This window comes from Cydia amplana, chromosome 3 (assembly GCF_948474715.1).
Source record: "Cydia amplana chromosome 3, ilCydAmpl1.1, whole genome shotgun sequence".
In the NCBI taxonomy this organism is placed as follows: Eukaryota; Metazoa; Arthropoda; class Insecta; order Lepidoptera; family Tortricidae; genus Cydia; species Cydia amplana.
In genome coordinates this window covers 19,782,849-19,810,394 of record NC_086071.1, presented here as the reverse complement: position 1 = coordinate 19,810,394, position 27,546 = coordinate 19,782,849, and the positions used below count along the sequence as shown (strand labels likewise).

The window sequence follows — 27,546 nt, the reverse complement described above, 5'->3', positions numbered from 1 at the left end:
TTTCAATGGCGTTATTCATAAACACTTGCCAAGTCCAAGCCCTTGTTTGTCTTTATCTGTCATTTTGACATTTGTGTTTGTTAGAGAGATAAAAAATAACAAAAGTTTGCTAAGTTTTTTTTTTTTTTCTCTTTATGAATAAGGGGGTAAGAAGATGCCCGTGCCCCGCATTTAGACAGACATATTTGACGGTGATTCTAATTCTCACACAATTAATTTCTCACCAGTCGCCGACGTCAACGACAACCCTCCAGAATTCGAGTTCCGCGAGTACCGCGCCGCGGCCCCTGAGCTCGACGCCCCCGGCACTGAGATACTCCGCGTCCGCGCCACCTCGCGAGACACCGGTGTCAACGCCGAAGTGGCATACTCACTAGTAGCTGGCGATGATCGGGAGGATTTCACTATAGATCGTGCATCCGGAGCGGTCAGCATAGCACGACCGCTCGATTACGAACGACGACGCTCTTATTTACTAACAATACAAGCTCTAGACGGCGGCTCACCGCCGCTAGGCGATCTCGCAACTTTGAATATCTCCGTTATAGACGCTAATGACAACGCTCCTGTATTCGCTCAAGCGTCTTATAACGCTCGCGTTCGAGAAGACGCGGCTATAAACACAAGGATACTACAACTTATAGCTGACGATGCTGATGATGGTGCTAACGGGAGAGTCACTTATACAATCGCAAGGGGTGATCGCGATGGGCGATTCAGTATAGATGAAGACACCGGTTATATATCTGTAGCGGCTCCTTTAGATAGAGAAACTGTTTCGACTTATTCTCTTGAAGTTCGTGCGAGGGATAGAGGGTTACCAGCGCTTGAAGCTTCCGTACGCGTCGCAGTTGAAGTATTAGATGCTAACGATAACCCGCCTTTATTCGAACGCGCAAATTACTCTGTAGTGGTCCAAGAAGATAGACCATTAGGGCATGCATTGTTGAAACTAGGAGTGACAGATGCCGATGCGGCACCCAACGCAATGCCGTATACATTTGATTTCCAAGCGGGCAACGAAGCGGGCGCGTTCCGGTTAGAACAAGACGGTACTTTACGAACCGCTGCACGCTTCAACCATCGCGTTAAAGAACGCTACGCGTTACAAGTCCGTGTGTTCGATAATGGTGCACCGCCTTTATATTCCGACGCGTGGATACACGTACGAGTTATAGAAGAATCTCAATACCCGCCTGTAGTAACGCCTTTGGAAATTCAAGTTAACTCCTACTTAGACGAATTCCCTGGTGGTGTACTTGGTCGAGTTGTAGCGTCGGACAGAGACGCTTACGATACTTTGACATATGCTATAGCAGCTCCCAAACCGCCGCTTGGTCTTTTTGAAATTGATTCGACAGATGGCACGCTAAGAGCGGCGCCGCGTTTAGATGTCGGAGAATACAAACTGAATGTGACAGTTGCTGATGGGAAATTCATATCACACGCTACAGTTCGAGTCACAGTACTCCTAGTATCAGATGCGTTGCTAGCTCAAGCGGTGGTAGTGCGATTCCGAGCCGTGAGTGCAGAGGACTTTGTGTTGAGTCACAGGAAAGGGTTTATACGTGCGGTGCGTGAGGCAGCGGACTGTGAGGTGGGGGACGTGGTGTTGCTGGGCGCGCAGCCTGAGGGCGAGACGGAAGATTGGGAGGAAGGGACCAGAGCGAGACGGCAGGTTAGTACACAGTAGTCATTTCAACTTAAGTAACCCTTTATGAGGCATATGGGTGCCAGATTTATGCAAAATTGAACCTTATCACTTTGACACAAAGTTAAGTAAAATAACTGGTGAAAATATAGTCCATGTGCCTTATAAAGGCTTAAATAATATTGTGAATAGTTTTTGTGGACAATGTATGATGCAGTAGATTGCGCTAAAAAAAAGAGCCGACTTCACTAATTCGTTTTGCACGAAATATTTTTTATGTTTTAATCCGAAGTTTCACTTTACCATCTGATGCTTTATAAGAGCACGAGAATATTATTATTATTAAATAAATAAAAAACCGGCCAAGTGCGAGTCGGACTCGCGCACGAAGGGTTCCGTACCATTATGCAAAAAACGGCAAAAAATCACGTTTGTTGTATAGGAGCCCCATTTAAATATTTGTTGTATTCTGTTAGATTTGTTGTTATAGCGGCAACAGAAATGACATCTGTGAAAATTTCAACTGCCTAGCTATCTCGGTTCATGAGATACAGGGCCTGGTGACAGATTGACGGTCAGACAGACGACAGAGAAATCTTAGTAATAGGGTCCCGTTTTTACCCTTTGGGTACAAACCCTAAAAATACGTGTGATTATAATATTTGAAGAGTGTGCCTCGACTCCTTTATTCGATCCGCTTTTAAAGTTAATAAATGTAGGAAAATATGCCAACTTAATTTTTCCCTCTCTCTTCACTGACATGCTTTCGGTTGCTTTCATATTTGAAGCCAAAGTGCCGTAGCTACATTGTTTTTACGCCCAGGTGGCCCGCGACCTCGACGTGGCTCTAGCCGTGCGCGCGAACGGCGGTTGGCTAGCCGCCGACGCGCTGCGCCGCCGCTTGCACGCGCACCTCGAACGCTTGGAGGAACGTGCGCGCCTCGTCGTGGAGGAGCTCGTGCGCGCGGCGTGCGGCGGCTGCGTGCACGGGGCGTGCGCGGAGCGGGTGGAGCTGAGGGCGGAGCGGTCTAGAGCGGTTATGAGCGATGTTTTCGCTTTAGTCGCACCGCCTTTGAGGTTAGTTGTATTTGTTAGTGCACGACTAGTCGTCGAAGAGCACGTGTGCGCGGCGTGCGGCGGCTGCGTGCACGGGGCGTGCGCGGAGCGGGTGGAGCTGAGAGCGGAACGGTCTAGAGTGGTTATGAGCGATGTTTTTGCGCTTGTGGCGCCACCTTTGAGGTTAGTTGTATTTGTTAGTGCACGACTAGTCGTCGAGGAGCTCGTGCGCGCGGCGTGCGGCGGCTGCGTGCACGGGGCGTGCGCGGAGCGGGTGGAGCTGAGAGCGGAGCGGTCTAGAGCGGTTATGAGCGATGTCTTCGCTTTAGTCGCACCGCCTTTGAGGTTAGTTGTATTTGTTAGTGCACGACTAGTCGTCGAAGAGTTCGTGCGGGCGGCGTGCGGCGGCTGCGTGCACGGGGCGTGCGCGGAGCGGGTGGAGTTGAGAGCGGAGCGGTCTAGAGCGGTTATGAGCGATGTTTTTGCGCTTGTGGCGCCACCTTTGAGGTTAGTTGTATTTGTTAGTGCACGACTAGTCGTCGAGGAGCTCGTGCGCGCGGCGTGCGGCGGCTGCGTGCACGGGGCGTGCGCGGAGCGGGTGGAGTTGAGAGCGGAGCGGTCTAGAGCGGTTATGAGCGATGTTTTTGCGCTTGTGGCGCCACCTTTGAGGTTAGTTGTATTTGTTAGTGCACGACTAGTCGTCGAGGAGCTCGTGCGCGCGGCGTGCGGCGGCTGCGTGCACGGGGCGTGCGCGGAGCGGGTGGAGTTGAGAGCGGAGCGGTCTAGAGCGGTTATGAGCGATGTTTTTGCGCTTGTGGCGCCACCTTTGAGGTTAGTTGTATTTGTTAGTGCACGACTAGTCGTCGAGGAGCTCGTGCGCGCGGCGTGCGGCGGCTGCGTGCACGGGGCGTGCGCGGAGCGGGTGGAGTTGAGGGCGGAGCGGTCTAGAGCGGTTATGAGCGATGTTTTTGCGCTTGTGGCGCCACCTTTGAGGTTAGTTGTATTTGTTAGTGCACGACTAGTCGTCGAGGAGCTCGTGCGCGCGGCGTGCGGCGGCTGCGTGCACGGGGCGTGCGCGGAGCGGGTGGAGCTGAGAGCGGAGCGGTCTAGAGCGGTTATGAGCGATGTCTTCGCTTTAGTCGCACCGCCTTTGAGGTTAGTTGTATTTGTTAGTGCACGACTAGTCGTCGAAGAGCACGTGTGCGCGGCGTGCGGCGGCTGCGTGCACGGGGCGTGCGCGGAGCGGGTGGAGCTGAGAGCGGAACGGTCTAGAGTGGTTATGAGCGATGTTTTTGCGCTTGTGGCGCCACCTTTGAGGTTAGTTGTATTTGTTAGTGCACGACTAGTCGTCGAGGAGCTCGTGCGCGCGGCGTGCGGCGGCTGCGTGCACGGGGCGTGCGCGGAGCGGGTGGAGCTGAGAGCGGAGCGGTCTAGAGCGGTTATGAGCGATGTCTTCGCTTTAGTCGCACCGCCTTTGAGGTTAGTTGTATTTGTTAGTGCACGACTAGTCGTCGAAGAGTTCGTGCGGGCGGCGTGCGGCGGCTGCGTGCACGGGGCGTGCGCGGAGCGGGTGGAGTTGAGAGCGGAGCGGTCTAGAGCGGTTATGAGCGATGTTTTTGCGCTTGTGGCGCCACCTTTGAGGTTAGTTGTATTTGTTAGTGCACGACTAGTCGTCGAGGAGCTCGTGCGCGCGGCGTGCGGCGGCTGCGTGCACGGGGCGTGCGCGGAGCGGGTGGAGTTGAGAGCGGAGCGGTCTAGAGCGGTTATGAGCGATGTTTTTGCGCTTGTGGCGCCACCTTTGAGGTTAGTTGTATTTGTTAGTGCACGACTAGTCGTCGAGGAGCTCGTGCGCGCGGCGTGCGGCGGCTGCGTGCACGGGGCGTGCGCGGAGCGGGTGGAGTTGAGAGCGGAGCGGTCTAGAGCGGTTATGAGCGATGTTTTTGCGCTTGTGGCGCCACCTTTGAGGTTAGTTGTATTTGTTAGTGCACGACTAGTCGTCGAGGAGCTCGTGCGCGCGGCGTGCGGCGGCTGCGTGCACGGGGCGTGCGCGGAGCGGGTGGAGTTGAGGGCGGAGCGGTCTAGAGCGGTTATGAGCGATGTTTTTGCGCTTGTGGCGCCACCTTTGAGGTTAGTTGTATTTGTTAGTGCACGACTAGTCGTCGAGGAGCTCGTGCGCGCGGCGTGCGGCGGCTGCGTGCACGGGGCGTGCGCGGAGCGGGTGGAGTTGAGGGCGGAGCGGTCTAGAGCGGTTATGAGCGATGTTTTTGCGCTTGTGGCGCCACCTTTGAGGTTAGTTGTATTTGTTAGTGCACGACTAGTCGTCGAGGAGCTCGTGCGCGCGGCGTGCGGCGGCTGCGTGCACGGGGCGTGCGCGGAGCGGGTGGAGTTGAGGGCGGAGCGGTCTAGAGCGGTTATGAGCGATGTTTTTGCGCTTGTGGCGCCACCTTTGAGGTTAGTTGTATTTGTTAGTGCACGACTAGTCGTCGAAGAGCACGTGTGCGCGGCGTGCGGCGGGTGCGTGCACGGGGCGTGCGCGGAGCGGGTGGAGCTGAGAGCGGAGCGGTTATGAGCGATGTTTTTGCGCTTGTGGCGCCACCTTTGAGGTTAGTTGTATTTGTTAGTGCACGACTAGTCGTCGAGGAGCTCGTGCGCGCGGCGTGCGGCGGCTGCGTGCACGGGGCGTGCGCGGAGCGGGTGGAGTTGAGGGCGGAGCGGTCTAGAGCGGTTATGAGCGATGTTTTTGCGCTTGTGGCGCCACCTTTGAGGTTAGTTGTATTTGTTAGTGCACGACTAGTCGTCGAGGAGCTCGTGCGCGCGGCGTGCGGCGGCTGCGTGCACGGGGCGTGCGCGGAGCGGGTGGAGTTGAGAGCGGAGCGGTCTAGAGCGGTTATGAGCGATGTTTTTGCGCTGGTGGCGCCACCTTTGAGGTTAGTCGTGTTTGTGGTATAATTTATTTATTTATTTATTTAAACTTTATTGCACAATACACAAAAATAATGTACAAATGGCGGACTTAATGCCTAATGGCATTCTCTACCAGTCAACCATCGGGTCAAACAGAGACATGTAAAATTGGTGCAAGGAGAAAAATGGTTATAATGGTTATTTCAGTTCAGTTACAAATGTTAAAAATAGAGTATAACACTAAAACATATTATTTTATAGTTTTATTTGTGAATAGACGAAATTTACGATAACTTTACTCCAAAAATGATTCGTTTAAATTTTATAGTTAATAGCATAATAATCTATTAAGATTATTATGCTATACTTACACTTTTGACGTTAGTCAAACTTGCTTTGCACTCTAGGGCCCCATGATACAGGCTCAGCCTAGTTTGGGTTCCGCCAGACATTTCTTTTATGTAAAAATTGTACTGTTAAACAATAAACTATTTTGTTTTTTTTTCTGCATTCCTTTGCTGTACTTTGTGTGAATTTGTCGCCTTAAGAAATGTCCCTTAACTATATATTTTTCTTTTTAGGTTGCGCGGGTCTTGTGCTTGTGAACCTGGCTGGGCGGGGCCACGGTGCGAGCACGAAGCCGAGTGCAGCGGGGTGGAGTGTGCGGCCGCTGGTAAGTGTTCATATTTACTTCACTTAGCGCCACTTGCACCATTCCACTAACCCGGAGTTACCCGGTTAAACCCGGAGTTACCATGGTTACCAGTACAATTTGACACTTGGTTAACGCTTTAACTGCTTAACCCCGGGTTAGTGGGGTGGTGCAAGTGGCCCTTATGAATCTTCTTTCGCTTTACGCGACAACATTTTCACCTTCACCACTTATGCTATGCGTAGTGCGATATTTTACGTAGTAAGAAAAATGGGACAGGTGCGAGTCAGACTCGCCCACCGAGGGTTCCGTACTTTTTAGTACAAGTATGATGTATTTCTGTTACCGCTTTAACAAGTTGTTAAAGCGGTAACAGAAATACATCATATGTGTAAATTTCTACTGTAGCTATAACGGTTCATGATAAACAGCCTGGTGACAGACAGACAAACAGACGGACGGACAGCGGAGTCTTAGTAATAGGGTCCCGTTTTTACCCTTTGGGTACGGAACCCTAAACATGAATGTTATTAAATATTTATCATTCAAAATCTTCATTTAAAAAAGTCAATTCTACCAGCAAACATAAGAAAACAGCTCAAAATTTGCATTTGATTACTTTGCCTCACATGTGAATAAAATGCAACTTTCTTATCAATCAGTTTTGCAGTTGTGTAATAAGCCTGGGGCCTGTCCCACGTAACTTACAATTACAATTAACAAGTGACAAGTTACAAATATGTATTTAGTACAACTGGGCATATTACAAAATTTACAAATGGCAAAATTGTAATGGAGAATTTGTACAAATATGTAAATTGTCGCAACCAATCTACAACTACATACTTGTAATGTTTCGTGGGATAGGCCCCTGGTGATGTTACTTACAAGTGTCATTTGTACAGGTCCTAGGGTCCTACAGCTGGCGGGCGACGGCTACGCGTGGCTGCGTGTCGAGCGCGGCGCGGTAGCGGGCGAGCGTATACCAGAAGACGAGCTAGCGTTAACGCTGCGTTTCCGCACTAGACGCGCCGCCGGCACGCTGCTCTGGCTGGCCGGGAAGGTGGACTACGCTATTCTTGAGGTAGGTTCTAAGATTCTAAGGTAGGTGAGGTAGTTACTCAGTGTAAAGGACGCAGTGTAAAGGTTGCAACTTAAATTTGACTCACTTCCCGGTTTCCGATGAAGCTCAAAATTTGCATACATGTGTAAGTCGGGTGATGACAATATTATGGTACCATCGAGCTGATGATGATGGAGACAGGAGGTGGCCATGGGAACTCTGTGATAAAACAACGCAACCTAATTGTTTTGGGGTTTTTAGAAATGTCTCTATCTATGAGTATTAGTTGTCTGTGAGAAAAGTACAGTCGACGATAAAAACTTGTACCAAAAATTAAATTATTGCATAAAACTTACCTACGCCGCGCTTCTGCGCCAGTCCGTCACTAACGCAAGCCCCTGATGATGTTCCTCGGTACGGAGTGAAACATGTTGAGCGTTTTCGATTTAAAATACGTGAGTGACCTGTTTTTAATATATTTAATAAAACTTACCTATTTTAAAATCTACCTTTGATCTATTTGGAACATTTCCTAATAATTGTGTACGTCCACAGGTCGTGGAAGGCTTCGTGCAGTTCCGTATGGAGCTCGGCTCCGGGCCCGTGTCCGTGCGCTCAGCAGTACCCGTAGCTGATGGCGAGTGGCACGAGCTGCGGCTGGAGCGACGTGGAGCTGGCGCCAGGCTCACGGTAACTAAGTTTACATAACTCACAAAAAAAAAAAGTGACAACTTGTCCTAATTTTCCATGAATACCCTCATGGCTAATCTATTGGACGGTCTGTCATTACCTACACAAATAAACATGTAGGACATATACCATAGGACCGGTTGGTCAGCTATATAAAAATTGGCTGTCTCTTAAAAAACGTTAAGATGGCATTGATCAAATGGCTGTATTACGCAATATAACGTATAACGGATAGCTAAGATAAAATTTTATTTCATTGAAAAATATCCAAAAATTAAAACAATCATAATCATAATACGCTTAAATAGTACTTAAATACTGTAAATGGGTGAATCAACTTTTTCTTGTCACTCGTTGCCATGGTTACGTTCTCCTGGGTCACTCTTTAAAACCTGATTTTTAGGCATTTAAATTCACCAAACACGCTTTTTTGTGATACTTATAAACCCTTTCCATTGAGGGTCGTTTACCAAGCGTGTCAAAAGAAGGTGGTGTACAATGTCTTCTAACAAACTATGCTACTATTGTCTCTTGGCTGACCGGACAGAATAACAACAAGAAACAGTTGATCCACCCAAATGTACAAATGTTCGTATAACTGCGCTGCGTTTATCGAATAAAACAATCGCGCTCTTTTTTTTACTTACAAGAAGGACCCAAATCAAATGAGTAATAACCTAACTTAACCTAATAAACTTTTTAATTTGAATAATATCTTGTTGTATCAGGTGGACCGTCGCGCAGTCCGCGGCGCCGCTCCGCCCCCCGCCGCGTTGCTCGACGCGCGCGCGGATCGCCTCCTACTCGGAGCGGCTTTAGCTCGCCATGCGCATGCGCTGGCACCTGAACAGGTACACCATAACCCTTTTTCACTGATGGCTTTGTGAGCTGTAGTATGGACCTGCCGAACCACTATGGCTCCGCCACTTTCTAATCAATACAATGAAACTTCATCCATCACCATCGCGGTCCGGTTCTACTTCAGTTTTTAAATATAATTTGTCAAAGGACTGTCTCACTTCAAACATAGACAGAGAGAATCATACTATCTTTGACTTACAGTAGTACTAGCACCCAAAAGAAAAGGATGGGTATAGTTTTTTTTTGTTCTTATTTACTGACAAATTGGTTTGACCAATCAAAAGCAAATGTAATGTAGTTAGGTTGGCGGTCCGGGTGGGGACCGCGGTCCGCCATTTAATGACCTCCTGAGCTAAACTAAAACTCCTCTGCATGAAGCTTAGATGCTGTAATAGCTGTAATAGGTAAAAATCAAATCAAAGTGAATTTTACGTTTCAAAATGTGAATAGTCATTGGTCAATTCTTCAGCTATGCATTTTTTTTCTACAACATTTTTAAATACTAAAGTTTACTCTGGCAAACCAACTTTGTTAGTACAAAAGACGCGATATTCAAAATTTGTATGGGATATAAATCCTTAGCGACTACATTTTTAAAATTTACCGCGTTTTACTACTGACAAACGTGGCTTTCGAAAGTACTAACGTGGTTTTACTACTGACATACAGACTACATTGACCCTCTGTTTCATTCAGGTGACACGCGGCTTCGTCGGCTGTATCACAGACGTGACCCTCGGGGGCACGCTGGTCCCTCTAGAAGAAGGAGCCGGGGCCGAGGAAGCGGCGGGACCTCGGGTCCAACTCGTCAGGCGGGTGCGCGCGCGACTCGCGGCCGCCTGCGCTCCGCTCGCCCCGCCTACCGCGTGCTCGGGGTACCCGTGCCTCAATGGCGGGACGTGTCATGAGCTGGCTAATCTGTTGGAAGAGGGGGCGGAAGGCGAGGAGGGATATAGGTACGTTTACTTGCACCATCCCACTAACTCGGGGTTAAACCGTTAACCCAGTGCCAAATTATATTGGAAACCATGGTAACTCTAGGTTTAACCAGTTAACCTCGGGTTAGTGAATGGGGCAAGGGGCCCTTATTCATGTTGCAACATTTAGAATCACCACTCTATTCAGCTGATGCTGATTTGCATGTGTTACGTGCGGATAAAACATTTTAAAAACACTGATATAAACTTTCACATAAGCTACTTGTAACGGGCTCTGTCCCTCATACATTTAACCAAGTAAACTTACTTGTAACACTTTTAGAAAATAAACTATTCTATTATATTCTAAATATCTATGACATTGTAAGATTATGAACCCGTTAGTTTAGAATCTAACGTAGATTAGGTTACTTTAAAATCTCGTCAGTTTATAATTTAATTAGCGAGATTATAAACTGACGAGTGTGTACGATGTTACGGTGACATCTATAAACTGGAAATCCGTGGTCTCTGCCTACCTCTTCGGGAAATAGGCGTGATTATATATATGTATGTGTCTATAAACTGAGAGTCTAGAAAATAATAAGAAATATTTCGAATTACTCTATGGTTAAAAAAACATGTGTTTTTTCTAATAGGTGTACGTGTCACGCGCGTTTCCTAGGCCGTCGCTGCGAAGTAGACGGCGATCCATGCGCGGCCCAGCCCTGCCTACACGGGGGAGTGTGCAGCGCGGCGCCGGCAGGCTCGGCTCTCCCCTTCGTGTGCGCGTGTGGTGCGGGGCTCAGAGGGGCGAGATGTGAGCTGGGGAGGTGGTGCGGGGCGGAAGGCGCGCCCGTATGCCAGCACGGAGGCGCCTGTGAAGAGGTAACGATATTTGTACCTTTTACAAGCCATAGTGAAAGTACAATCAATCCTGGAGGGGTCGCCATGTGATGTTTGGCGTATTGAACAACTGCTTAGATTTATTCAGACAAAAATAATTCACATTCACATAAATTACATACATATCTTTATTGTTTTAAACAAATTAGGACTGTTACAATTGATTGTTGAGAAAATAAGTGCGTTTGACAGTTAACAACACCCGTTTAACAACTTCTTACGTACCTATGTAATATCTCTACATATCATGTCATGAAAATGAAAATGAAAAATATTTATTCAGTAGCTTAAAAAAAAAACAAATTACAGTATCTGCACTGGTGCCTCTTTTTAAGTGAGAATACACTTGTGCTAAGAGAACACCGCTCTTCCACGCGGTTAGTTTACAATAAGTATCTTAGGAATAATATGTAATAATAAACTTTAAAAAAAATTACAAATTCTAGCATGTCATGTAATAAAATATTTTATTTTAATTTAAAATTTTGTTATATCCTTGCATTCTTATAAATAGGTATATGTTTATCGTTATTATTTCTTTAAAATAATAACTACTTATAAATTCCAACTACATATAACCTTCTGTATCCAGGGTGAATGGGGCCCATCGTGCCGCTGCCTGGGCTACTACGGCCCCCGCTGCGAGTACGACGCCGACGAGTGTGCCGGCGAGCCGTGCCTTAACGGGGCCACGTGCCTTAACGAACCGGGCTCGTTCAGATGTCTGTGCCCCCCGGATAAGACTGGTATATACTTAACTACGCTATGGAGCATATACGTATTAACGGGCCCTTTATCCTGTGAAACATGCCTCAAGGAACACCAGGCTTGTCCGGGCATTTGTCCTGCAAATAAACACATTACATATTTTTTTATTTTACATACGGAATTCATGCAAGAAGTGGCCATGTACATAACATCCAGTGCTGCCATTTTGTTATTTAATGAGCCCATTAACGTTAAATAAAACGTATTCTAATCTATGATCTTTCCCCAGGAATGAACTGCGGCAACCCTCTCTACTCCGACGCCGTAATGGCTGGCGGTATCGGCGCGACCAACACACGCTCTCTACGCGACGCATGGCGCTGGGCCGTCGAATCAAAATGGCCGCTCGCCGCCGCCGCCGCCGCGCTACTACTACTCCTACTACTAGCGCTACTACCACTAGCGTTGTTAAAGAGAAGGACGAGCCATCGTAGTGCGGAGGGCGCGCCGCTGAATAGCGCTAAAGCGCCGCCGCGGACTAAAATGTCTAATTTGGCGGCGGCGCGACCGGCGTCTTGCGCTAGTGCTACCGCTACGCTCAATAATTTGGATACGCTGCGATCTTACGGTAAGTCAAGTAAGGGTCACAGCTATTGGTTCTCCACATTAAATAATAAACAGAATTTATTTTATTACCTTTAACCCGATAAACCCGCCTTTATTTTTTTTACCTTTTTTTTACCTTTAAACGACCAATTCTTGTATATATATAAATAGGGAATCTCGGAAACTTTTGCTTTGCTATATTCTGTTCGGGTTCGGGTTTCGGAAGCGAAAAATCGATCTAGCCAGGTCATATCTCTGGGAAAACGCGCATTTTTGAGTTTTTATATGTTTTCCGAGCAAAGCTCGGTCTCCCGGATATTACTTAATAAACAGACAACTTACCAAATTTGTTTGCACATCAGGTTCAGCAGGCGATGAACTGGAAGGCTTGCCGCCGGACATAAGAAGGAACCTTAACGTCGAGCCAGCAGAACGCAAGCCCTGGTCCGAGCAGATGCATTTACATTCGTTCGTCGACAATAAGATTTATAACGGTAAGTAACTGACGACTGGTCTGGACTAGTGGGTAGTGACCCTGCCTGTGAGGCCGCGGTCCTGGTTTCGAATCCCGGTAAGCGCAATTATTTGTGTGACGAGCACAGATATTTGTTCCTGAGTCTTGGGTGTTTTCTATGTATTTGTATATTATATATATCGTTGTCTGAGTACCCACAACACAAGCCTTCTTGAGCTTACTGTGGGACTTAGGCAATCTGTGTAAGAATGTCCTATAATATTTCTTTTTTATTATTTATTTATTAAGTAACTGTAGGTAATAGACTCCTAGTTTGCTAAATCACCGTTTCCTTTTGTCTCTTTTAAGTTTTAACAAACACTGATTGTCGAAGCGCCACTTGCACCATTCTACTAACCCGGGGTTAACCGGTTAAACCTGGAGTTGCTATATTTACCGGTACAATTTGATAGTGGGGTAGCAGTTTATCCGGGTAACCTCGGATTAGTGCAGTTGTGCAAGTGGCAATTATTAAGTTATTAAACTTAGCAAACCTCAGTTTAATTTTGTATCTTTCTGACAACATGTCTGAACTTGGAGGATATAATCAAACGGAGACGCCATGTCTGTAATTTTCTGTACAAAACAGTCTGCCGATTTTTGCGGGGGAGGGGAACGTCAAATGTATGCGTAACGTAAAAATAGCCATGTCAGATAAACGTCAGTCCATACATTGTGTATGACCGTTGGCCGCCTATTTTTGACAGAGGGGAAAGCCTGTTAATGACTACTCCGTTTATTTGTATCCTCCAAGTGTCTGAATGAAAAAGAAACTTTTTTTTTCATCGTCCTCATTTCGTTCACAGACCTAAAGGGTTGTAAGAACCGTCTCCGCGCAACGTCTCCGGTGAGCGCGCGCCGCCTGCCGGCGTTGAGCGGCGACGGCGCCGGCGCGCTAGTGGGCGGGTACCACTGGGACTGCTCCGACTGGTGCGGCGGGCAGGGCTTGCCCGGTATCTCTGAGGTGGGTGCTGTAATGTTAGGAATGGAAGTTACTTCCCCAGTGAGCGCGCGCCGCCTGCCGGCGTTGAGCGGCGACGGTGCTGGAGCGCTAGTGGGCGGGTACCACTGGGACTGCTCCGACTGGTGCGGCGGGCAGGGCTTGCCCGGTATCTCTGAGGTGGGTGCTGTAATGTTAGGAATGGAAGTTACTTCCCCAGTGAGCGCGCGCCGCCTGCCGGCGTTGAGCGGCGACGGTGCTGGAGCGCTAGTGGGCGGGTACCACTGGGACTGCTCCGACTGGTGCGGCGGGCAGGGCTTGCCCGGTATCTCTGAGGTGGGTGCTGTAATGTTAGGAATGGAAGTTACTTCCCCAGTGAGCGCGCGCCGCCTGCCGGCGTTGAGTGGCGACGGCGCCGGAGCGCTAGTGTGCGGATACCACTGGGACTGGTGCGGCGGGCAGGGCTTGCCCGGTATCTCTGAGGTGGGTGCTGTAAAGTTGCTAAGTTTGTAAATATGCTAAAGACATTAAGGCCCACTTGCACCATCCTAGTAACCCGGGGTTAAGCGGTTAAACCATTAACCTAGTGTCAAATTGTACTGGTAACCAGGAGGTTTAACCGGTTAACCCCGAGTTAGTGGAATGGTGCAAATGGTGCCTGAAAGTCGAATAAAGCCTGATTGCGTTATAAAGTCCTTGTGCCCACAAACTGTGTTTTAGAAAACAGCGAGTAGGCTAGATTGTACACACGCGTTTTTTTACCGTAATCCGCGGTTTTTAAACCGCGTCTAGACATGGTCTCCAATGTCGTATGGGCTACCGTGGATGTTTGTACACGGCTAGGGTTTGAACACGGCGCCGCTAACACGCCGTGACGCGGTCAAACCGTGTCGTGGACAAGAGGTCTAACATTTTGCCGTTTTTTATTAACTTATTAGATAGATATATAGATAAATTATTTATTTGACAGCTGCAATGACACACAATCATCATAACAGAAGAAAAGGAAAAAAAAAACAAAATAATTATTACACTAACAAAGAAAATAACATAGAAATGAGTAGGTACAAAAGTAAAATTTAATAAAAGTAGGTAGGTAGGTAGGTACTATAGGAACAGTTTAGCTAGGTCAGCTCATATTCAAGTGCGCGTGCACCGCGATATGAGCTGACTAGCCAAAAGCTTAGGTATAGCTTTAAGGAACTCGGGACGCCAGTCCCGCTCGAACCTTTGTACGATCAACTTGATTGCTTTAATATACGGAGTTAATAATTCTTAAAGTGATTATCATTCCATACCAAATAGGTCACCCAGCTATTATATATAGAAGTAGAACAACTACTTCTAAACTGGTGACCTTCCGACGTGTGATAGATTGAACTAAAAAGTGAAAGTTATACAAAGACAATTTGATTTAGACTTGTAGACTTTATCGTGCAAAGTGTAGTGACCAACAATGGGTGGAGCCGACGAGACGAAAACCGACGCGGCCGAGTTAACAGCGCCAGCAACTGAGGTCATGGCGATCTCGGTGTCGAGCCGTATTCCAGACTTCTGGGTCGATCAGCCCAGAGTATGGTTTATACGCACGGAGGCCGTTTTGACGCCACAGAAGATAGGCGACGACGCAAAATTCGACATGGTAGTCTCAAAACTACCAAAGGAAGTTATTTTGCGTCTGACGGACTTCCTCACCAAACCACCCGAGACGAATAAGTACCAGGCCTTGAAGAGCAAGCTGCTAACGACATTAGAGGACTCCAAGAACAGGCAGATTGAGAAGGTACTTAGTGAAATGGATTTAGGGGACCAGAAACCATCACACCTGTTAGTTAAGATGCGAAACCTAGCGAAGGGTAGTTTCCCAGACGACACTCTACGCATAATGTGGCAGAACCATCTACCCACAACAGTGCGGGCGGTATTAGTTGCTTCCAGAGAGACAGACCTAGACACATTAGCTAACATAGCTGACGAGGTAGCAGAAGCAACCAAGACCCACGTTGCGGTGGTAGAGACACCTACACATAGCGCAGCACGCAGAACTTCGCCAAGGGGTTCCGGAGCAGGCGACACAGCTGTGATACTGGCAGAGATTGCCAAGTTAAGCGTTAGAATGATGGACCTTGAACGGTCAAGGCCAAGGATCCGCAACTTCGGAAGGAGAGGCCGTGGAGGCCGGTCAGCATCCAGGCCAAGGAGCATTTCGCGCCATCACAGCAAGGCCAGAAAACCAGATTGGCTTTGTTACTACCACTTCCGCTTCGGGACCGCCGCCACCAAGTGTCGTCAACCTTGCGCATGGACCGAGAGGCAGTCGGAAAACCAGTAGGGATAGTACAGAGCGCAACAAAGACGGAGATCTGTACTATCACACCAAGCCGTCGTTTATGTGTAACAGACTTGAACAGTGGACTACGATTTTTGGTGGACACAGGTGCTGACATTTCACTACTACCAGCTCATAACAAACATCGCGCGGGTGAGTGCTCTGATCTTAAACTGTTTGCAGCAAACGGCTCGGAGATTAGAACATATGGTGTGAAAGTTTTAACTTTAGATCTAAAATTACGTAGGCCATATCGATGGGAATTTGTCGTAGCCGATGTTAGACAGCCAATACTAGGAGCCGATTTTCTGAGTTATCATAAATTAGTAGTAAATTTATCAGAACATAAATTGCATGACCTTGTGACATTTCTTAATATAACTGCACCCACCGTGCGTAGCAATCAACCGACTATTAACACTGTCAACGGTAATCATCCGTATTGTGATTTGTTATTGCGGTTTCCTAGCATAACTAAGCCACCGACATACAAGGAAACGCCCACGCATAGTGTTGTGCACCATATCGAAACGACCGGTTCACCAACATTTGCCCGGTCTAGACCACTGCCACCTGACAGGTATAAAAAAGTCAAGGAGGAATTTCGTCGTATGCAGGAATTAGGCATTTGCAGGCCTAGCAAAAGTCAATGGGCCAGTCCTTTAACAGTAGTGACTAAGAAAAACGGCGAAATTCGCCCTTGCGGGGATTACCGTGCGTTAAATGCACAAACAAAACCTGACAGATACCCGATACCTAGATTGCATGATTTTACATTTATATTGGCAGGCAAAAAAATATTTTCCAAATTAGACATAAATAGGGCGTACCACTGCATCCCAGTAGCTAAGCAGGATGTTGAGAAAACCGCCATAATTACCCCTTTCGGGTTATTCGAATTTCCGGTTATGTCATTTGGTCTTCGTTGTGCTGCACAAACATTCCAGCGGTTCATGAACAGTTCAGTCCTGGAAGGTCTCGACTTCTTGTTTAACTACTTAGATGACATTCTTATCGCGAGCGATAATGAGGCGCAGCATAGGGATCATCTTAGACTAGTTTTCGAGCGTTTCGACAAATACGGCATAACGATTAATTTAGCCAAGTGTAGTTTTGGGCAATCGAAACTAGAGTTCCTTGGACATGAAGTAACTACCACGGGCATTAGGCCCTTAGAAGAAAAAGTACAAGCTATAGCCGACTACCCAAAACCACAAAACGTAGAACAATTACGTAGGTTTTTGGGAATGCTTAACTTTTATCGCTCTCACGTCCCTGGAGCAGCGACAATGCAGGCTAAACTCGACCAATACTTAGTCAACACAAAAAAGCGAGATAGGACACCTATAATTTGGACAAGCGAGACCGAAGAGGCGTTCGAACAGTGTAAAGTGGGCCTTAAAAAAGCCGTTACGCTGTCCCACCCTAGGTCTGACGCAGTTTTAGCTTTAATGTCCGACGCGTCATCTAACTGTGCGGGTTCTGCGTTACATCAGTTAGTACATGGAAAATGGGAACCGTTAGGATTCTTTTCAAAAAAACTAACGAAGGCCCAGAAAAGTTATTCCGCATATGACTTAGAACTGTTAGGCATTTATTTATCAATGAAACATTTTCGCAAGTCATTCGAGGGCAGGCCACTGATAGTTTATACAGACCACAAACCTTTGTGTCATGCGTTCGAAAATATAGGGAAAAGTAGTAGTGAAACGCCGCGACGTACGAGACATTTAATGTTCATCAGCGAGTTCACTACGGATATTCGTCACATAAGCGGGAAGGATAACGTTGTGGCGGATACGCTATCCCGCATAGAGACCATTGTTTGCCCAACCGCTATCAATTACACGGAACTCGCCGACGAGCAAGCACTAGACGACTACCTAGCGAGCATGACGCAATCAGACCGGCGCGACGGAAACGATACTATAAACATAAAATTACTCGCAATACCGAATTGTCAAAAGGCTGTATATTGCGAAATATCGTCGAAGGAAGTAAGGCCGTATTTGCCCGAAAAGTTTAGACGCACCGCGTTCGAAAGCGTCCATTGTCTAAGTCACCCTGGAGTACGCACTACTCGCAAAATGGTGTGTCGAAAGTTCTTTTGGCCTGGCATGAATAAAGACGTAAGTCGTTGGGCCAGAGCGTGTATACCTTGTCAAAAGGCGAAAGTCACCCGACACACTGTTTCTGAGTTGGGTACCTTTGAAAACGCTGATAGGCTGTCGCATATCCATGTAGACCTGGTCGGGCCGCTCCCGACATCTCCACATGGAAATCGTTACCTAGTGACAATAATAGATAGGCGTACTAGCTGGCCGGAAGCTTTTCCAATAGCGGACATGACAGCCGAAGTAGTAGCTAAGACGGTGTTTAGCGGGTGGATCGCGCGTTACGGTTGTCCGTCACAGCTCACAACAGATCAAGGACGTCAATTTGAAAGTAACCTATTTAGAGAGCTATCGAATTTGTTAGGTATAAATAGAGTTAGAACCACCCCTTTCCACCCTCAGAGCAATTCGAAGGTAGAGCGTTTCCACAGGAGTTTGAAAGCAGCACTAATGGCCAGAATGAACAATACCTCGTGGGAGGACGAATTGCCGACCGTCATGCTAGGCCTGCGCGCGGCAGGACGAAGCGATAATGACGTAAGTGCTGCAGAGATGTTGTTCGGACGTACGCTACGTTTACCTGGGGATTTCTTTGACACAAGCCCCACGGAACCCAGCGATCCGGGTAATTTAGTAGATAAAATCCGAGAAACAATATCTCAGTACAAACCGGTATCTGCGGGATCACGTAACAACCGCATTTTATTTGTACATAAGGAATTAGCATCATGTCGATACGTTTTCGTCAGGGATGACACCGTGAGGAGATCTTTACAACCACCCTATACGGGACCCTACAAAGTTTTAGAAAGAAACGATAAAGTATTTCTCATCCAATTTCCAAACAGGCAAGCTCGCATTTCAATTGATAGGTTGAAGCCAGCTTACGTATGGAACAATAACGCCGACGATACCGCGAATACTAATACTAAAGTAGGCGACTCCACTACAGCGCAAAGCGAAAGCGAAGCTAACACGAGACCGCGCACCACTAGAAGTGGCAGAGTTATTAATAGGCCGGTCAGATTTTTAATAGACGAATAGATTCGCAGATTAGCTGGATATACTTAGTTCGCGTAGGACACATCTTTGTTGTGTGTCATAGTTATGAGATTTCTAGGAAAACATGAAATACGGGTTCGCTACCTTGCTTAATTTAGTATCTCCTGGAAGGAGCCTGGACCCCGGGGGTAGAAACTTTCTGCTTCCGAAAAGTAGCATCAGTAGTCATTTCACAAAGGGTGGAAGACTACATTCAAAGTTATTAACTAGTATAATCAGTTTAAAGCCGGACTCTGAAACATGATGTTCCGCACCCTAGTTAGGTATCATATACTTTTAAGTCGTAAAATGCGTTATAATGGCGAAATTTTACATTATTAACGAGGTTTACACATTTATTTATTCTTCGGTCGAAACAAGCATTATTTTTCTTATCTATCATGGTAGGTCAATGATGCAATGTTTATAGTACAACATCGCTAAGCGATAATCGCAACGGTACTGGCTGACTAACATTAGCGATAGAAATTGCTGATATACAAATTGTAAAAATGTACTTTAGACTATAAGAAATCTGTTGATGCAATTTTTTTTACTAATTATCGTGTCATGAATTTAATGTTTTATAAGACCATCATTTGTCATTTATTATGCAATATTGAGAATCTTGACTTTGTGTGCAGTCAACACGCAGCGCGTGTCATATACATTTTTTTACTTATTTAATTGTCTAACTGGTCATCACACTAACTACAATGGGCTACGGACAGAGCAAGGAGGACAAGTCCCACAATAACATCGCAATTGCAGAGGTCCATAGTGTCACTGGACAGGTTGACGCAAAGCTCAACTACTTCGGAATTATCCTCCTCGTTATCTCCGTTGTATTAGTGCTGTTTTTGATACATTTCATATACACTAAGTGTCGACAATGCATTCGAAGTTGGCTACAGAAAGCGGTTGCTAAAGTGCAACCAACAACCGTCGTTGTACACCGGGAGCCGGCCCAGCCCCAACCTAAACAACAACCTGTAATTTATTGAGTGAAGTGAAGTGTTCTTAAATAAAACAAATAATGTGTTTATCAAATCCATATAGTGTATTTCGGTATGTCAAACTAACATGTTCGTTTAAATATTCCAGAGTTTTTGTAATAAATTCAATTCTTATATCTAATTATAAATGTAAAGCATTAACATTGTATTCCGATACCGTAGGTACTCGTGTCACACAGTTACGCGTAGCGCTATGTCAGCGAAACGCGCGCCTGTGCGATATCAGAGAAGCCATAACATTGTAAGGTTAGGAACACACAGGATGTAAGTATTATCAGATCCCAAAAGAGAGATCATTGTATTAATTAATTTAATTTTTTTTTTCCCTTAAGGGGGGAAGTAATATAGGAACAGTTTAGCTAGGTCAGCTCATATTCAAGTGCGCGTGCACCGCGATATGAGCTGACTAGCCAAAAGCTTAGGTATAGCTTTAAGGAACTCGGGACGCCAGTCCCGCTCGAACCTTTGTACGATCAACTTGATTGCTTTAATATACGGAGTTAATAATTCTTAAAGTGATTATCATTCCATACCAAATAGGTCACCCAGCTATTATATATAGAAGTAGAACAACTACTTCTAAAGTACAAACTGTGTGCGTTGCAGCAGGACAAAAGGGTCACGGCTCAGTGATACGCTTCGCTCTTTCGAGCAAAGCACTGATTTTCTGCTGGGACCCAGGTCACAACAAAGAATATATTTACGAAGAAGTATTTACGTACGTCGGAAACAATCGTACAGTGTAAGTGTGAGTATTTGTGCATGTCGTGTGATAATTTTTGATAAAATACTTAGATAATAGGTAAAAATTGACACGTGTGTACTGTGTGTAAGCCTCCTAGTTGTGTGACACCAGCCCCACCATGTTATATCCTAAAACCTGCAACCAAATATTAAATATTAATTATTCCAACCCTTAGGTGGCCGGGTCCGAGCGGCCGGACTCGTCCGAGCCGAGCCCCCCCTCCCTCCCCTCGCTCCCCTCGCCCCGCGCCGCGCGCCGCGCCCCCCGCGCGCCCCCCGCGCCGCACCCGCCGCCCCCCGCACCCTTCGACACGGACTCTGCGCCGGACGACTTGGACATGGATCACGACCCGCACCAGTTTACTGATGGTAAGTGTTTCTATTTCTGTCTAACTATCTATCTGTTTCTCGCTCGCTCCCCTCGCTGCCTTCACCCCCCCGCCACCGCCGCCGCGAACCGCACCAGATTACAAATGGTAAGTGTTTCTATCTCTCTCTAACTATATATCTGTTTCTCGCGACTTCCGACTAACTCAGCGCGAACCGCGAAAAATACATCTCTCATTCTAAAGACAAGAGAGATGAAGAAACGCTGACACGAAAATATAAACACAGGTAAGTTAGCGCAATGTTATAGTTTGTAGCTTTCTAGTAGACCCCGAAGGCTTATCCTATTGTCTATTGTTCAGTAAAACCGCACGTGCTACTTACCTGCAAAAAAGGGTCCTAATTATTCTATTTGGCACCTGAGCGCGAGCTAGTCAGACGCTCAAAAAACCAGTGTAGGTGCGCTCTCCGATAACGCGCCTTTGTTACGCATCTCGATGACACATTTTAGACTGGTTCTGTAGCGTTCGACTCGCCGGCACTCAGTAACCGAAGTACCAATTTTTTATGCAGGTGGTTGTGGCACGTGGCACGAGCGGTTTTTCTTAACAATAGACAATAGGATTAGCCTTCGGGGTCTATTAGAAAGCTACAAACTATACCATTCTCTCGCTTATTTTCCCCGCTTAAGTTGATATTTCACCTGACCAATTTCTTGGTCCAATATGAATTGCGTCTCACTCTCTCACTAAGCAAAATGTGAGACGCAAATACACATTGGACCAGGAAACAGGTGGAATACCATCCTTAGATACGTGTCCATTTTTTATTTTGCATATTTTTATTTAGTTTATTATTTAATTTCGCAGCGTCGTCATACCTACTCCATCCAGATACGTATCTGCCGCCATGCGCGGGCGACACGACGGAGGCACCACCCTCCCCGGTCTCCCCTCGGCGGGAAGCGAGGGTGCGTCGGGACCCAGACGCCGCTAGTCTCATCACCATGCTTGGTAGGTTCAATAAAATAAATATAAATAAATCTACATATAACTGATCAAGCAGATCTTGTCAGTAGAAAAAGGCAAATTTGAAAAATGTAGGCGCGAAGGGATATCGTCCCATAGAAAATTTGAATTTCGCGCCTGACAAGATCTGCTTGACCAGCTATACCTACTTCCACAATCGATATACATTCAAATCAAGATTTAGACCATGGCTGTATTACTGCAATGTTTCGCCGCCAGAGTGCAGCACTCTAGCGCCTTTAGTAAACCATAGAGTAACTTATACATTCTGTACCTTAAACTGTTTTTTGACAAGTTTTCACAGACAATCAATATGATATTGATACATCAAGGCGGTTTGTTTAAAAATGGCCTACAGGGAAACGCGAAATCGAAACTTAGCTGTCTGCCTCTTTATCGCTCGAAAATTTCGACTCTCTCGTTTGCGGCAGGCCCTTAGATTGTGACTTATTGTGGGAGTGGCGCCCTCTTCGCAGAGTTTCGCGTAATATTCCCTATTGACACATTTCCGAGTTAGTAGCGTGTTTTTTTTTTGTTACAGAGGAGCGTCACTCGCTGCTAGGCGGCGGTTCCTGCTCGGACATGTCGGCGCACTTGTGCGAAATAGAGGAGAGCGACGACGAGGCCCCGCCCCCGCCCCCGCCCCCGGCCCCGCCCGCGCGGCACACCGACGTGTGACGCCGGCCGCGCGGCCTCTAGCCGCTGACTGATTAGTGTACACGCCTTTATTCACTTACAAGCGGGACAGAACCTAGCGAGGCATGCCGCGCGAGGCAGCTCGGTGCGTATGCCTCGCGCGAAGCGTAGTGCGAGGCATCTACGTATCGCAGAGTTGCGGCAATTTCCTCGCGAGTTGGCTCGTTTAGTTTGTTTGTCTTTTAAGAGCGTTTTTATATTGTTCATTCCGATATAGGTTGTAGGATTCTACATTCACAATGTCAGGCCGAAGAGTGTACTGGATGTCGGGTGGCGTATATGGGAAAGGCTGATGATAGAGAGTGCCCTGTGGCATGAAGTTTGCCTTTTCTGGGTTAACATTTGTCTTGCCATGCAGGTTTCTTAAATGACTAAATAAATATAGAAAAAACATATGTTGTTCATTTTACTTCTATCCGATACGGTCGGAAAATGTCAAAACGCTCTTATACTTACAAAGACTATAAAATTAACAGATGCGTTGAGGCTTGTAAGTTTATGAATATCGGCATTAGATTTTGGTCTCCGGTGGACTTATGCTGCGTACAGTCTCACATTGTGTAGGGAGACTATGTAATATAATGCTGTACGAAGCGTCAACAGAACATCGCCTTATTACATCTGCCTGAACTTAGTCGTAGCCGTGGTAGGACTACATGTAAAAGCCATATTGAAGCGTTTTACCGTTATTATTCTCATAAAAATATTGTCCCAATCGAGTTTACACAAAACGATCAGCCTCGCAAGGAAATAGCCGCGATAAACTAAAGCAAGCAGCCAAGATGCCTCGCGAGGCATTTTACAGAGCGAGGTGCTTCGCGCGGCAATTACCTAGCGAGGCGTATTGGTCTATGTTGACCCGTTTAATTTAAACTATTTTATGTTGACTCAGGATTAGTGCCATATTTTGTTTACACAAGTTAGTGCTAAGCATCATTTTATAACAATATTTTCTGTTGAGAACAATAATGAAAAAATGCTGACCTAATAATTGAAGTAAAGACATAATAATAAAAAACCAATATACATAATAAGAAACTCCAATTTACAATACCTAACTAAATCCAGTAAGGTGTAAAAAGGCAGTTTGCTCTTCGGGCGTATACGTGTCTTTTTGCACTGACTACGTAAGAAACCTTCACGTTTTAGTCGTAGTGATTTTAAGACCCACTACAACTGATCTTGGAAATAAAGTATTAGCAGTGGCAGCTTAACTTTGGAATACAGTAGGCACTCGGTAATCCGGCGCGCTCAGTAATCCGGCAATTAGCCGCAAATTTCATCTGCCGGATTACCGGGCACCTACAGTACCTAATGCCATTGTTTTCCTATTGCGGCAGCTTAAATAACATTGTATTCCTTTTAACTAATTTAACTTTTTAAGACTGGGAGTGATATTTATTTATATAATTTTTTACAACAACTTAAATGTAGAATAGTAATTAATTTAATGGCAGCTTAAACTCTGTTGTACTAACTTAAGTTTAGACCATTACTATTGTATTCTAAACACACAAAAGATCAAAAATCACTTAAGAGTCTCATCATACACTCGAGCATAACTTCGGCTTTTAGGCGGAGGGTGGTGTAGACTCTTAAAACTTGACTGTATGTATTTATTGTGTCAGTGCAGGAAGCACCTTATTCTAAGCTAGAATAAGACTCATTACCGTTTTAAATATTTTTACGAAACCGTTTTGTATTAAACTATAAATTTTAGAATCAAATAGACTTCCGTTGAATGTTACGTTAAAACATTTACTACCGTTCCTGAGTGTATAAACAATTAAACAAACATATTTAAGTATATTATTGTAAGATATGTATTATGTACACGGAGCGTATGTGTGTGATGTACATGTGTGAGTGCGTGTGTGTGCACGCTGTAATTAACTGTAAATATAATTATGAGTCGTAAAAAATCGTATCCCCTCTTTTTCAGAACTTGGAATTAAGATTATTCATCATAACTACGAACTTTTCGATCCTAATGGAAGAAAAACATGTTCCAATATTTATATATATGTACTGTTTTCGTACTTCAATTTTTCTTTTCTTTCCGTAAGATCTGGGACTCATTTCTCGAACGGTATTATAGCCTGACCAGTAATATATGATAATTGTCAAGAGGGTGCTGTTATTCTCATGTATAGGGTGACAATTCAGTGTAGTATGAAAAAATTAGTTCCAGTGAAATTCCGCAACATGGCGCACCCTCAATAGATCCTGGTTCACCTATAGACTAATATTATTTAGTCCACGAAATGTCAAGTCATACGACCACCTATGTCCACCATGGTTAAGATCGGTTTTCCTAGGATAGCGGTGCCGTCCATTGATATAGTATAAAGAACTGGATACCCAATCAGCCGCCAAAAATGGCCCCACAAAAGTGATGTCAAAACAGATCATGCATTACTTTTTCGTTTAGTCTTGTTTGAAACGCTCAAATGTGAAGTTGTCAACAATTACGAAATGTGCCGTTAAAATATGTAAAAATAACAATGATAAAACAAGGAAAAAGGATGGAATGTATTTCTTTCAGTTAGTTCTTTGGATAGCATTACATAATTTATGTAATCTGGTGGTAATTTTATGGTTTTGAATAAATTAATTTGTTAGTACCAAAGAAGGGATGTCAAGGAACAAAAATCTAATGAGTCGATGTGAGGTCAATATTTTTTTATATTTTTATATGGAATTCATAAGAAATAATATTATGTTTAAATTCAAGATTTCCAAGAAAACCTATGCGACGTGCAAAGTGGACTGCTATTTAATTATAGCAAGAGATAGGGGTGATGCAGTTTTAAACAAGGCAAAACGGCACTTGTGTGTTCGGCCCATTTCCCTGTTTCCGACATATACACCACCAATAAGGGCTTCTATCGACTAACTGTAAATGCTAAACCTGTCTGAACACAGTGACAACCACAGGATTTTTTTTATAAAGTATAGGTAGACTTTATAAAAAAAAACCAATCAGTATCTAAATGTCCCCGTGCACCCGTGTTATGAGTAAATGTAGATCTTAAATACACAGTTATTTAATAAGTAGAATTTATTTCAAGGAAATTAGTATTTAAAGACGTATACTTACGAATTAAAAATTTAATTTGTTTGAATTTGAACCACGAATTAATTTTATTTGAGCTCCCGATTAAATTAAATTTGTTTTCTTACTTCAATTGGTCTTCCTGTACAGTAATACATATTAAAGTGTACCAAAGTGACTCCATTCGTTCATTATTCTCGTTTGACGTTGTTTGACGTAAATACGTTACGTTTAGTGCCATCGGACTAAATTTTTTAACAGTGTTGGTACTTATGTTTGCAAATTTGACACTTAATGCTTACGACATTAAGCTCTTTTCTGTACGAAACATTTATCTTGACTCAAAATTTACGTAAGCGTTTTTATCATCAATGCAAATGGTGCGAAACGTCATTGGGATCCACATTTCTTGACGTTTTTGTTCTGCTTTGTGTGTCTATTTCTTTTATATTAAGTCAGTGGTGCCGTCATATAGCGGCCGTCTCCATACTAAATAACACGGCTATGTCGTAGTATTTGTATGGAGACGGCCGTTATATGACGGCACCGCTTTCGGAGGAAACCAAAGCTTTACCATGGCATGGCACTATGGTTACCATGGCAACATACTAATAATATTTAGACTAATACCGTTCGAGAAATGAGCCGCAGGCAAATCGTATGAGTTACCATGGCAACACACTGATAAATAATATTAGACTAATTACCGTTCGAGAAACGGGCCCCAGGCGGAGAAATACTACCGGGGCAAAAGGGAAGAAGGTATTATATTTATTAAAATTTAAGATATTCTAAACTCTAAAAAAGTGGGAGAGGAATACGATTTTTAGAGCGACAGAAATAAGTAGGTACGACTTCTTGTCTGTAACGTATGTTGAATTTTATAAGAAAACATGAAGTTGCGCACGATATAAGACTTATCGATGGCTCGCTATTTACATGATAGCGATATTGAAATGGTGCTCTCAGTATAGTTTCATATCATAACTCTAAACTAAACTATGCATTTATTGAACATTCTCCTTCTAGGCTAGCGAATTTAACTTAAGGAATCTATTTTTATATGTATGAAGGAACAAGTGGGGCAATGCCCCTTTTTGGGGGCACCGCTCCCTGAAGGGGCAAAGCTCCACCGCGTACAACACTGTACAACTCGACTATTTATTATTTAATGTATTTCGTTGAATAAGTTTTGACACGACTAATAAACTGAATGAACAATTTACCTTGTTTTTTTATTCGTTAACGTCAAATATTACGGTGCCTAAAAAAATACTAAGGTGCAATAAACTACAAGCACTACCTACTGTAGCAATAATAAGCAAAATTGGCGTCACAGTTAAGCGTTGCAGTTAGGCAAGTTGAGGACTTGCGTAAATAAATTTTGCACCAAGCAGAAACGTCTGAAAACGATGCTATTAAGCTTAAAATAAATTTAAAAGTAGTCTTGGGTGAGACTTGAACTCACGATCACTGGTTAAAGTCTATAAAACATAGTATAAATAACAAAGGATAATGTGGGTACAGTGACTTGAGCATATTTCAGTCCAAATAAGGGCGCTATTTACAAGTAAGTTGCGCAAATAGTGTACTGCTTACGCACCGTGTGCAAAACTAATTAGTGAGCGGTTTTGCTTTTCTTTTTGTACAATCCGGACCGTAGAGAGAGACTGACAGTGACGTTTTAGCGTTTGACATTGACAGTTGAAATTGTCAACTCCACCACGC

At 45.1% G+C, this 27,546-nt stretch overlaps 1 protein-coding gene across 1 annotated transcript in view; it reads left to right on the top strand.

The window, feature by feature from the left end:
* Positions 1-22,782, top strand: part of LOC134662825 (fat-like cadherin-related tumor suppressor homolog) — a 61,107-nt gene extending 38,325 nt beyond the window's left edge. Inside the window, exons 37-51 of the mRNA XM_063519149.1 lie at positions 228-1,678; positions 2,475-2,728; positions 6,193-6,284; positions 7,169-7,347; positions 7,882-8,016; positions 8,745-8,867; positions 9,574-9,833; positions 10,454-10,682; positions 11,293-11,446; positions 11,698-12,036; positions 12,377-12,508; positions 13,335-13,492; positions 20,889-21,081; positions 21,909-22,052; positions 22,609-22,782. Coding sequence (XP_063375219.1) covers positions 228-1,678; positions 2,475-2,728; positions 6,193-6,284; positions 7,169-7,347; positions 7,882-8,016; positions 8,745-8,867; positions 9,574-9,833; positions 10,454-10,682; positions 11,293-11,446; positions 11,698-12,036; positions 12,377-12,508; positions 13,335-13,492; positions 20,889-21,081; positions 21,909-22,052; positions 22,609-22,745 — 3,980 coding nt within the window. The 3' untranslated portion in view covers positions 22,746-22,782. The remainder of the gene's footprint in view (positions 1-227; positions 1,679-2,474; positions 2,729-6,192; positions 6,285-7,168; positions 7,348-7,881; positions 8,017-8,744; positions 8,868-9,573; positions 9,834-10,453; positions 10,683-11,292; positions 11,447-11,697; positions 12,037-12,376; positions 12,509-13,334; positions 13,493-20,888; positions 21,082-21,908; positions 22,053-22,608) is intronic.
* Positions 22,783-27,546: the final 4,764 nt, after the last annotated feature.